At 38.5% G+C, this 14,004-nt stretch overlaps 1 protein-coding gene across 3 annotated transcripts in view; it reads left to right on the forward strand.

The window, feature by feature from the left end:
• Window positions 1-14,004, forward strand: part of LOC145987071 (DNA damage-binding protein 2-like) — a 231,085-nt gene that overhangs the window by 60,231 nt on the left and 156,850 nt on the right. For all 3 annotated transcript variants that reach the window (XM_083121528.1, XM_083121530.1, XM_083121529.1), the window contains one exon: window positions 1,403-1,534. In XM_083121528.1, coding sequence (XP_082977654.1) covers window positions 1,403-1,534 — 132 coding nt within the window. The remainder of the gene's footprint in view (window positions 1-1,402; window positions 1,535-14,004) is intronic.

The raw sequence follows: 14,004 nt of genomic DNA on the forward strand, positions 1-14,004 counted from the left end.
TTTAAAATATGCAACTGCTTTATTTTATTTATTGACACAGATTCTAGTTTGATGACAAACAACAAATTATTTGATTCTGTATATCATGTCTTGGATATTTTACATGTCTGCACCATCTGGCGATATCTGAATTCTTGTCCCGTGTCGGTGTATCATGTTGTGCATCCTGTCATGTCCCTTTGGTATATTATTAGCTGTCATATTTTCTTAAGATTTGAACAAGATAGAAGAAATGTCCATTATTGTTACTATTAACTCATTTGTGCCCCTAAAAGCAAGTGCCTTCTTTACCAGAAAAGAATTAATATCAAACAAGCTTTTCAATACCCAAGTCCAAAATTGTTTTTCATATTTCCTCTCATTTTCCAAAGTTCCATCTACACTCTTATTCATTTTCCACTTATTAAGCATGCTGAGAAATGATTCTGAGATGGGCCTTTTTTTCTCTGACAAGCCCTGCCTGTCCTCTGGCCACTTTCACTCTTCCCACCAGAAAAAAAGCCAACAAGGTTAACAGTAGACATAAAGCAACAGCTTGGAATAGCATAACTTTATAAAGGTAGGTTGTCCAGTGGAAGCAGTAGTTTTGTAATTAACTGGTGAAATTTATCTATTAGTATTTGTATCCCTTGGAAAATAGGTGGGACGCAATGAAATGTATTGATCTTCGAAGTGTCCTTTATCAATTGGATTCTTGTGCTTTATAAAATATATCATGAATTCATGATATGTGACCAGCATATTGATCAGGAGCCTAGAAATGAAGGGTAAAGGGCACTTGACACACTTTTAGCAGAGTATTGTGAGCTGAGAGGAGGGTCTCATCTATCAGGGAAGAGGCTGGGATCCAGTCATTACTATCTGGTAAGGGGGCAGGCTACATTGAGATACGAACCCCTTTAGCTAGAGGCCAAAATTATATGGTACTTTTGTGTGTGTGTGTGTGTGTGTGTGTAAATAGAATGAACTACAGTATTTTAAAGTGTTCAGGCATTATGTCCTGAATTGAGAAAAAATCAAAATACTTGTCTATAGCCATCTGCTGTTATTTTCCATGATATTTGAAGACCACTTTATGCACACATAGGCTAAATGGGACTGAACCTACAGTTTAAAGTGGGATCCGAATTACTTTGTGCTTCCACCAGGTATCGAATCTGGGACCCTTGATTGGAATGTGACAACTCTACCACTAGAACAAGAGAGAGACCCTAGAGGTGTTGTTTCCTGGAGGTAAGAAGTATCAAATGATGTGAGAGGTTCACACCTAACAAAGAGTTGCTTGTTCTTTATCATCCCATGAACAGTAGTTTGTTTTTTTAAGTAATCTGAACTTCATCTTTACTTACATGCATGTACATTCTTGATGTAGTTATGAAAAATGTTTCTTCTTTGTTTTTAGGGAGCAGTGGTTACTAGCTACAGCATCTGTGGATGGATGTGTAAAAATGTGGGACATCAGAAACGTGAAAGGACCAAACAGTGCCTTGCAGTCAATTGAAAGTTCTGCACCAGTTAATTCAGCTTACTTTAGGTAAGTACTCCCTATTTTCTACTGTTTTGGAAGATACAGTCAAACCCCGATTTTACTTACTTTTTTCAGGGGCTCGTAAATAAAAAACGTAAAATGCAGGAAACATAAAAAGGGGGAAAGCGTAAGGAAGGGGTGAAACTCAGGTGTTAGTAAGAAATGACTACATAATCGACTTTTTAGGGGGTGTATTGTATGAAAATTATTTAACAACAGGAAAGAAGTATGATAATGAATTTCTAAGGACAAAAGCAATACATGCTGTGAAAGTCAATGACGGATTAACAGGACCCACTTTCAAGGTTAGGGACTGTGGATGACTAATACTAACTGCCGCCTATTAGGTTCAGTTTATGCATCTGATCGTGTGAGATCTCCGTTTACTCTGAAAAATGGTAATTAGTTGCTATTTTTAGAAGTCCTGGGTAATTGGAGGGGGTGGGGTGATCATTTATAGCTGGACTCCAAGCATCTTTATCTACTGTAATGCAAGTATCCTGAAGAAGTGCAGAATGGTTCAGATTCCACTTTGAGCTGCATATGTATCCAGTCCCGATCAGCCCAACAGCATGAAGTGAACAAAACAAGCTTTGTCAAACTTACGCATTTTTAGACGTTGCAATAAATTATCAGTGACGCATGCAGGATTATCGAAAGAGGGAATGGGGTTACATATACTTTTTACAGTAGTCAGCCCTCACTTTGCCATCTTTTCCTACCTTTGACGTTCTTTTTTCTTTTTTTTAGAAATACGGACCTGATAGAGGGGCTTATGACCCCCATCACCCCCCTTTGGGCACGCTTCTGATTGTTATTTACATCCATTTGGCGATTTATTATTGTATATAGAAGACTTCGGTTAGGTTAGCCCCTCTATCAGGGGCAAGTCTTGCAGAGGGCAAACACCCCTTCCACAAATAGTTTTCCCGTAAATAACGTGTTTCCTTTTCTTTTTTTTTTGTCTTCCCGTCAATGTTTAATATTGCGTGATTTATTTTCAGCACATGAATGGTTCCGAAGAAAAGCGGCGTTATATTATTCATAGCATCACGTGCATTTACGTCTTGCACTGTTCTGTGTGTTTAAGGTGTTTTATCAGAAAGCAGAACAAGAAAAATATCACCCTATCTGCCCATATAAAGAAATGATCACTTTAGCTTGTGCATTTTCAGCTTCATTCTGATAACCAAATGATGTAGCGTTCATGAAGAAACTTCAGATTAAAAGTAATCGAACTACATCCAATCATATTTCCTTGGGAATCTAAACAAATTTCCATTGAAGAAAAAATGCAGTTGTTATCCGGTGTGGTAAATCGTTAATTTTTTCCATTTTCAATGTTGCAAACAAGAATAAAGGAAAAGTTTTTACAAAACAAGTCCCCCCCCTTTTTTTTTAATTCCCATCAAGTAGGAAGGATTCAGTAAATGTGTGGGCAAAGAAGTGAGTGGTGATCAAGTCTCATTGTCAATTTTCCATTTGTGCCCAAACTTTAGGGAAGGAAGCATTTAGAGAGATTGGTTTGGCAACACTGCGCTTGTTGTCTGAACCTGCGGCAGAAGGATCGGCTCATTTTATCTTCATGGGAAATTCAAGAAGTGCGGTTTTCCCTTCCTGTCCCTCAAGGGAGGTATGAAAAATGCAAGTTGTACCCTGCCTCTCTCCTCCCACCTCCATGCCTTCCACTGACCATGCCGCTTCCCTCCCTCTTCTCCCACGAAAGTCTAACATCTAGAAGTTCAGGGTCGCATGGTGAATGAAACAGCTGCAAAAGCTAGAAAAAGGAGGGAGAAGTCGCGTAGTCAACAGAACAGGTTTCTGACAAATTTTAAGACATTGTCATGGCTCGTAAAACGTATAAAGCGGGAAATGGGAGTTAGAGCGAACATAAAATCGAGGTGAACGTCCTATTATTTAATATGGCCTTTTGCCAGGACCTGACTGGATGAATGTATTAAGCGGGAAAACGTGTAATGCGGGAACGTAACATCGGGGTTTCACTCTATTTGAGATTATACATTTTGCATAACCCTGTTCTACTTGTGCAAATAACTTTTTGTCAGTGTTGGTAAAGGAAATTGAATAATACCCTTTAGTTCTTCATATGATTTAATTGTTCAAAACTTTGTGCTTTGTAATCAAGAGGGGCCAGGTTTTGATATGCAGTAGCTGCGCACAGTGGTTTGGATTCCACTTGAAACTGTAGGTCCAGTCCCAATTAGCCTATCTGTGCATAAAGTGAACTTAAACTCCAAGCTTTGTAACTAATGTCTCACCTATTTTTATGCACATATTTTTAGCATGCAGACAATTTTATTTATATACATAATGATTACTAACAACTGTTACAAGAGTTGTTCAAAGTGATAGCCAACTGCATTCACACATTCCCGGCATCTTTTGATTAACACACAAAAGTTCCCCGATGGCACAGGGGTAGCGTCATCGCCTTGTAATCAAGTGGTCCCGGGTTTGATTCCCAGTGGATGCACATAGTGGTTTGGATCCCACTTTAAACTGTAGATCCAATCCCGATTAGCCTTTACTGTGCATAAAGTGGACTTAAAAACACCAAATCAATCAATCCGTAATTATTTTAAGTTCTGTTCTTATACAGTGTGTTCGAGAAAAAATATACCAATAAAGAATTTAAATAACTCGACAATCGTTAACGACAGAAATGTCAAATAACGTTTATTTGGAAGAGAAAATCATAGAATTATTTTTAACCAAAGAACAAGAAAAAAAAATCACCTTAGTAGATCTCAATGTGTGCTCCTTTGGTGGCGCGACAAACATCAAGGCGGTACTCAACCTCCATCCAAGTGTTCTTCAACATTTGATGAGTGACAGAGCCACATGCATCGATAATAATTATTTCACGGAGATCATTGAGGTCTTGCACAAGTGTTTGGTAAACCATAGTCTTCACATAACCCCAAAGGAAAAAGTCCAAAGGAGTCAAGTCTGGTGACCCCCAAAGGAAAAAGTCCAAAGGAGTCAAGTCTGGTGACCGTGGTGACCATTTAATGGGTCCACCCCTCCCAATCCAATTACCAGCGAAATTGTTATTAAGAAAGTTAGTAACACAACAGGCAAAATGTGGGGGAGCCCCATCCTGCTGAAACATGTACCCATGAGGTATACAAGGTACAGCATACTGTTGCAACATTTGCAGGTAACTTGCACCTGTAACTGTAGCTTCCTCATAGAAAAAGGGCCCAATTACGGAATCTTGTGTCAAACCACAATACACATTCAACTTTGGACTGTCGCGTTCATGTTCAATAACTGCATGGGGATTCTGCTCTCCCCATATTCTACAGTTATGCCTATGCACTTTTCCGGAAATGTGGAAGGTAGCCTCATCTGAAAATGTTACGCGTGTCAGGAATTCATTGTCATCATCAATGCGTGATAGCACTTCACTAGCATAATCAAACCTAGCGGGTTTATCACTGCACTTCAGTTTCTGAACAAGCTGTAACTTGTAGGCTCTAAGCCTTAACCTTTTATGTATGATATCATGCACAGTAGAACGTGGAATTTGAAGTTGAGAACTAGCACGTCTCACAGATTTATGCGGTCTTCTCTGCAAAGCTTCCTGAACTGCAACCACTTTATCCTCGCTCACACGCTTCTGACCACTACCTTTCTTCCTCAACAAAGACCCTGTTTCCAGCAATTGTTTATGCCATTTAACAATGTAATGATGTTCTGGTGCTTCCTGTCCATATTGTTGCCGGAATCTTCTTTGTACCGTTACAGGATACTTCAATTCTGCAAACCAAAAGCCGCACTCAACTTTCTGACGAACAGTAAACGGCGCCATTGTACAGACTACTCACGAACAAAGCCGCGCATGCGCTTAATTAGGTTACGATTTTTTCCCTTCTGGTGGTAAAAAAAAATCCTTTCTTCCCTCTTCCAAATAAACGTTATTTGACATTTCTATCATTAATGATTGTTGAGTTATTTAAATTCTTTATTGGTATATTTTTTCTCGGATACACTGTATTGTCTTTCAGTTTTTTATTTACACATTCATGTAGTTAAAGGAGAATTATTAAGTGTATTCCTATGTGCAGGAATTCATATTTCGGAGTTTGGCTTAATGCTAAAAATAATTTTACAACGTGCCACCACTCGTAACTCCAGGGTATGGATATCCGAATTGGCAACACACCGCTCTCCTTGCTCCGGCTGGTCAGTTGGAAGCACCAGTTCTCACCCAGGGATCGGGATTAAGACGATCCACCCTTCCTCCAGGAAGGAAACCACCGAATTGCGACACGTGACAGTAAATAAAATTCCAAATACTTTATAATTAAAATATCCAAAATCTTTAATCACGAATCGCGCGCGTACATACTGATTCGCACAAGTTATAATTATAATTTGTTGGGTCATGCACGCTCGCAGGCAGTGATAAGCAATTTATTTAACACGAAAGTCCACGCACCGCCTTCACAGTTAATAGCAAGACCTCAACTGCTACCTCAAGCGCGAGACGCAGCATAACAGATTGTTCTAACTTACAATACAAACTCATAACATAAAATAACACAAGAAAAACTGATAGTTTATATAACACATCAATGTTAATTAGCGATAGTAAGCTAAAGTTCAGGTTGGCAACAATTAAAAATGCCAACGTGGAAGTTTTTACATCGCCAAGAACTCGAAGCATGGTTCCCCCACTCCTAACATAAACAGCCAATAGGAATACGATATTTTATTGAAAACGAGGGAGAAATACTTTGCTATAATATTACAATATTAAACTATATAGAAATAACTAAACTGATTTTATCAAATAAATCATATTTGCCCTTGCACATAAAAAAATGATTAAATAAAGATTTAGTTTATAACGAAGACAAATTACTTCAATCTTGCACATTGTTGAACAAAAATCGATATTAAGAAGAAATGTATTTAACTTGTGCTAGAAAAACAATGTAAACGTTGCTTATATTATTTGGGATAATTATTAGCCTAAAAATTCTGTATAAATGTTGCAAAAATATGCGAATAATATTATAACATAAGATAAAATGTAAATATATATATGAATTATGAAAACAATTAAGTATAAATAATTTAATCCAAGTTCTTAACTTGAAAGTATACGAATAAAATAAATGCCAATATACAGCTGAAATCTGCCTAACATGGCGGTCGTTACAATTTACTCTGAATTCCAAGTTTGCATTTTGCACTTTTATTTTATGGTAGGAAAATGTACCTCACACTTTTCAAATTTATCCAAAATGAACAGTACAGTGTGCAATCTCATATTTCATGTTTCGGTCAAAGATGAAATATGCATGTTCCTAGTGATAATCAAATTACTGAAATATTTTAGTTTACGATTTCATTATTCCTGAGAGATGGTAGTTCGAGGAAGAATGATATGGCTAACCATCAATGTTAACTTGCATTTTTACATAGCTTTTAACATTTTTCAGAGAACCTTTTACATCCCACAAGGGGATCAAAAAATTTTGGAATCTAATATAAGGCACATGTCAATTTTTCAAGTGTAATGTTTACTGTTAGTTAACACATTGCATGAAGTATCAAACAACATGGAAAATATATTTCGTGTACTTTTATGTGATATATCATGGAAACTTAAGCTAGGTAAGCTAAAGGTGAAGTTCTCAGTTCATATAGCACCGTGCCATGAAGGCACATTTAGTGGATAGGGAGGTAGGGCTCCAGACATTTTTGTTCTTGGCCATTTTGGAGGTGACCATGCTCCAGCTGCATTTTACTCCCCAGGGTTGCCCCAGGTACCCATTGATTTGAGGCTGGGTGAGCCCCAGGGCCATTTGATGCAGGTACAAGGCCAGAAAAATTCTGACCTTAGATCACCCACCCCAGGAATTGAACCCAGGTCTCCCGTGTGTCAGTCAGATATCCTACCGACTAGACCACCACGGCTCAATAGAGGAACAATGTTAAAACACAGGACATGGAATGGCAACTAGGAAGGCGATTGGAGAACAAGTATGCAGGTGCTAAACCAAACATCACAGAACGTGCAGAATTCTGATTTTTGCTACATTGATACATTCTGTGTATTTGGTTAACCAACCCCAGGCTCACAGACTGTATTGCAACACAAGAAGCAAACTGGGATATTCTCCCCTTCCTCTTCTCCTCCTCCACAATAAACAAGACTGAACTCCTACTCATTGGATTGTGACATGCTTGAAAGGAACCTTTGTGCTAACTGCCTTCCTAGTTGCTGATCTCTCTAAGAGAGTTAAAAGGATGATTAAAGAAAGTTAGAGTAAGTAAGAACACAGACAGAATGTCCATGTCAAGGAAGTTACAATTGAGCAGTTTTTCAAATCTTTTACTTAAGACTGCAGACTAATGAGGCTCTGGCATCTGGACCTACAGCCAGTATGATCTTCGTAGGATTGTGTGTGTGTTTTCCTGTGTTTTGTCCTTGTTTGTGCTGAGTGCCCCTTTACAGCCTTAGCTTTTAACTGAAGTCAGAATATTTTAATTCGACGTTACTGTTGTATTATTAGTTATACCTTAGATAAGGTAAGGGGTGGGACCCTGTATCATGTGACGGGTGCAAAATAGCCTAAGCACCCAAAATTTTAAATTCAATCGATCAATTTTACGTAATGTAGAATCAAACCACGACATCAAAGAAATGCCAAACGAAGGTCTGTGAACTATTTTAGTTAATTGTAAAAGTAAAGTAAAGTGCTCCCCTGTGCTTTGCATCCACCACGCCATGAAGGTGTGCGTATAGGGGGTTTGGGGTTAGTGCCCCACACTTTCTTGATCTCGGCCGAGCTGAGGGTGATGTGTTAAGCACCATGCCCCTGGCCACCTTTTCCCCCAGAGTTTCCTCCAGGTACCCACTTTATACGACGCTGGGTGGGCACCAGAGCCACTTGAACTGGTTGAAAAAGTCCTGGTTCCTCCCTGCTGGGGATCAAACCCGAGTCTCTTGCATGGTAGTCAGATGCCCTAATGCCTGAGCTACCATAGCTACCTATTTTAGTTAATTGTTAAGGTCAATTTAGATAAAAAAAAATTAAAAAAAGTATGTAATACACAAGAACTGTATTGTAGCTTTACCCTGTTTTTATAAACTCACCTTCAATCTACTTGTTCATGCATTGACTTACATTCAGTTCATGTGGCTTGCCCAGATTAGAAGTATACAAGGAACCTGGATTTGAAATATTCCCACATTATACATTCAATCTTCATTGTCAAATACTGCTTATGTCTGGCTATGAATTCCAGGTTGAGAGTTGTATGAGTGACTTTTTACACTAGAGAGATAAATGAAAACTGTAGAACAAGAAAAATGTAGGCATTGATTTGAAACACTTTGGGGAAAAAAGCTGCACGAAAGAACTCCCATTTCTTCCCCAAAAAGGTGATATTTTTCCGACCACTTCCAACTTTATAAAATATTGCAACTTCTTTTGCACAAGAAAGTCTCCTGAGAACAGAGGTCATGCCTCAGTAGGTTTCAAACACTTTACAGCTCACTGAATAATTCTCCAGGCTTCCATCACTCCAAACAAACTTCCAGTACAGTTTGCATGATACAGCTGAACACTTCAGAAAAGTTGTTCTTGTTGAGCTGTTATTATTATCTACAGGGTTAGTCCAATAAGTATCGGGATTGATTTTGTCCGGCCAATGGGAAGGGGTGGAGGGCAGTCTCTGTGGGTGGGATAGGTGTTGTGGGATGTCACGTGAGCTAGAAGACCCAGCTCAGTTGCCTCCGAGCCTCTGGAGTGTGTAGGTTGTGCCTGAAGTGAAAGTGTGTTTAGTGCTCGTGTCAAGAGTCAAGATGCAGCGAACCATCAAGGAGCGTTGTACCATCAATTTTTGTGTTAAACTGAGCAAATCTTGTATGGAGACTTTTGATATGATCCATGAGGCTTACAAGGATGAAGCCATGTCCAGAACGTGTGTTTTTGAGTGGCATAAAAAAATTCAGAGATGCCTGGGAAGACATCGAAGACAAACACGTGATAGATGTCCAACATTAATCCGAAATGCTGAAAATGTGACCAAAGTGCGAGAACTTCTGAACAGTGATCGCCAGTTAGGTGTTCGTTTGATAGCGCAGGATTTAAATTTACTGAAATCCACTGTGCATTCAATTGTGACCGATGATGATTAGTGTCCGAAGGGAGATGACCGATTCCTGGCTGCTGCATCACGACAATGCACCCAGTCACACATCGCTAAATGTGAGAGAGGCACTGGCCAAACATTGTGCACAATAGCCTACAGTCCAGATATGGCTCCCTCAACTTCTTTTTGTTCCCTCGGATCAAATGGAGCCTGAAAGGGCATCGTTTCGGGACGATTGAGGCGGTCAAAGCGGCTTTGATGGAGTGCCTGAGCAGCATTGCGGTTACACACTTCCAGAGGGCGTATGAAGAGTGGAAAAAGTGCTGGCAGCAGTGTATTGATACATTGATACATTGTACATATATCTTCAATAAATTTATTTTTATGACTTCAGTCCTGATACTTATTGGACAAACCCTGTATGTTATAAACATTTATATATTTTTCAAAGTTGAGATCCTGATTTACAATGAATTCACTCCGTATTCAGGATTTCCAAATAAATAAATCACGAGAGAAAGAAAAATCCTCTCTTTTACAAGCCATGTATGCTCTCCATGAAAATCTATCCTTCTTTGTATGGTGCTGTGTTCAAGTTCGAGATATTTGTTCTTGGCTATTTTGTCGGTCCATTCATTTTTTCTTATTGTCGCGATTGTCCTGTGATGTGAAATAAAGAAAACAAAATATCCTTCTTTGTATAACATCCTTTCAAGTTAAACCTTAAGCCCGTGGCTGGGTGGTGCACCACCTAATGTTCCCTCAAAAAATAAAAAGTAGAAACGTACTATTAAAATAATGATAATAATATCCCTGTTTAAAAGAAGTAAGGAATTTCTTTTCATTTGAGATGCCTACCAGTTGTTGGAAGTAGCATGCCACTTGTTGCAGGGATACATTTTAAAAATTGTAGCTGTAGGTTCGCTACACAATTCCTGTAGTTGTAGCAAAAATTTCACTACAGCTACATTTCTTCTCAGCATTTTGAGGTAAATTTTGTAAGTGGCAACATCATCAAAAAGATTTTCGACAACAATGCTTACTTGTGCAAGAGGTTCATAAAGACCAATTGTGTTACAAGATAATGGAATAATCTAGAATTTTAAATATCTTGATATTGTTTATTACAGATATCTGCATAATTTATTTCATTAGTATCTGAATAATTCTAATATCGAGATAACTAACTGACGAATATCAATATAATCTGGCTAAGGGTTACGTTTTTTTGAGCTGGAGAGAAACATCCCTCGTTTGTACCCCTCTCCCTCGAACAAATCCTGTGGATATCCATGATGTAAGACAGCAAAATATAATTAATTACTGTGTATAACACAAGTATCTTATAACTTGAAGTGCAATCCATTTCTTGTAGATGCATTTTCTACAGAAACGACTGACTGTTTACTTTAGTTACTATATAGTTTCCAAATGTATGTATTTTTCTTTCTTATATATAGCGTTTCTGCCACTTTCACTAATCTCGACAATGAAGATGAATGGTTTATTTAGTAATTCTCTTATCTAGAGTCACTGCCTCTTTTGGCTAATTGTGAGAATGAGAAAGAATGATGATGAATAATGAGCAGTGTGTGGAATGAAGGTGCTGGATGGAGGATACCATCTCCACAAATATGAGTTTTTGTTTTAAGTCCACTTTATGCACAGATAAGCTAATTGAGACTGGATCTGAACCACTGTGAGCCTCCACCTGAATATCGAACCTGCGCCCCTTTGATTAGAAGGTGGCAAAGTTGTTTTACTTCTTTTCCTTCTGTTAGACAGTAACCTATCTTGGCTCTACCAGTTACTTGTTCCGATACTGTCACAGGCGAATAAGATGCAAAAACATAAAAACTAACAATACGGTTCATTCGGAAAAAACACATCTTAGAATAACTACCATGCAGTTTCTTGTTATTATTCTGGCTCATGGATATAGGGGAAACTAAGTTCTTTTCTCATTTTTCTTATAAAGGATAGTCCAGACATTCCGTTAAATATATATGAAAACTATTTATTTCTTGTTTAAATATGTACAGATGAATTACAAAGCAGGCTGGTGACAGATATAGAAAACCGGGAAAAGCCAGGGAATTTAAGAGGTCAAAAAAAGTCAGGCAAATGTCAGTCTTGATTGACTTTTTTTATGCAATGGAATGAATGTGCCAGGCGTTTGCTTTGAAGGATGTTGTTATGAAGCACTACATGGGAACAGGAAATCTTGTTGTTAAGTTTGAACATCAACTTTGAGGCCCCTTTTATGCACAACACAATTACAGTGCCAGAAACTTTAGTGATGGGAGGTGGGGGGAGGGAGATTTCTGGAGGGGCAAAAAAAATTATAAGCCTCTAAATCGTACGTGGAAAATGCATTGAATTATCATTTTTTCTTGTCTGTATGGGAATAGTAAGGGGACAGGACTGTCAACAAATAGAGGGGGTGGAAGGGTGCTACCCCCCTTTCGTGAGGTACTATGTTATTTACCATGGCTATAGAAATAGGTTAGGTTCTTTATTCAAGAATTCCAAATAAGAAAGCATTTTATAGCCAAGAGGATATAGTTAAATGCGGATCTATATTCTGAAAACTGTACACAATACAGAGAAAAATATATATATAGCGAAGCTTGTATGTACAATGAAATATATGTTGATTCAAAAACTTTCAATGGGTCGGGGGCTATACTTCTAGGTTTTGAAATTTGGTTATCTACTTATCTTCAATATCCAGAAGGGTACAACTGAACCTAGAAATATGTTCCCTAATCTACTCTACGCAGCCACACATCTCCCATGTGCAATGTGTGGTGTTCCCAGTTAGCAGTGAGTGTTCGAAGTAGACTCGTTGGTATCTATAGGAACTTTCAGCCTAAATCTAAACGATTACTAGTGGAGCACTCGCAGTGTATCACACTCAGGGATGAAATTAGATCCAACTCGTTGGAATGACAAATTTATTGGTCATTTGGGCTTAGAACAAGCATCTCGAATTTTCACAGGCTTAAGCAAACATTTATGTACATGTTTACACTCACAGCACTTAGATAATATAACCTCCTACTTACAATTTTGGAACTCATCTTTGTTATGGACACACGCACATTATAACAGACTTGGGGCCCTTTGTTACACACACACACACTTTTTGAATTATGATTGCTCTGCTTAGTGGGGGGTAAACCTAATTGGCTGGCACAAAAAAACACTATCCCATGCTTCCTGAAGCTTCTCCAAGCTATTTAGGGTACTTGTGAGGATAGATGGGTGTTCCACTCTTTGATTGAGATGGATTCCTGTCCCTAAGTGTATGATTGTTCATCTAATACAGCCTCGTGGCCATGCGCGGAATGTTCGTGACAAAGAAAATCAGCATTTTCAGTTTTTGTCACTTTTTAGCGTGCCCGAATCCCGTTTATTGGCATGGATAAGTTTCCTGGCTGCTATCTGCCATTTGAGCCCATACTAGGCCTTTGAGGGACTCTGAATCTCTATATCGGCAGTTCCCCTTGATTTCTGGGCCATTGTGCTCACTCACTATGCATCCACATAACACGCTACTTGGACACGATCTTTCCCTCTTGAAAGCTAGTACAGAATAGAAGTTCAAGATGGCTTCCTATACACTTAATAAAGGAAGTTTTCCATCTAGGCCATGACGTTGTGGCTGGGAAGGCTCCCATTTACTAACTCAAGTCATGGGCAGCTTGGTTCGCAGTTCCAAGTCTGACCACCAGGTGTCAGACTAGGATGGAGCTTTTTAACTGCTAGATTGTTTTACTCCAAAAAACATCGATTTTTGGGGTTTCTTAAGCCCAGTTATTATAACTGGGGTAAATGAATGGTATTTTCAAGGAAAGGGGGTTATTCTGAACCTGCACAAATGTTTGCTTGAAAATACGTGAGTAAATAAAAATTTTGTATGATAGACAAGTTATAGCACATGGTGCTTTGTATGCAAAATGGCTTGGGCATGTTGGTAACAACTTATTTTGTTCTGTATTGTGCCTTTAACATGATTTTAAGCTGTTTATTAGGGTTTTTAGGCATTACTCTTAATTTCCGCTAATATTGGTACTACACAAAATGGCTTCCTGTGTCATTTTGTCATGGTAGCCTTGAGCCTGGCACTTGAATGGAATAGTGTGGTGCTTTGTTTGTATTTGGGAATGTATGGCCAATCCTGGATTGGTCATAAACTACATTGGTTATATTCTTATATATACTGGAGGACAAAAAAAACCGGACACCTCAATATTTGACATCTGAATTGCAATTACTTATGAATTACGCTCTCAGTTAAGTATTGAACAATTGAACATTCATTATTGAACATTTTC

The sequence above is a fragment of the Lepisma saccharinum genome, chromosome 4, assembly GCF_977018435.1.
Source record: "Lepisma saccharinum chromosome 4, izLepSacc3.1, whole genome shotgun sequence".
Classification (NCBI taxonomy): Eukaryota; Metazoa; Arthropoda; class Insecta; order Zygentoma; family Lepismatidae; genus Lepisma; species Lepisma saccharinum.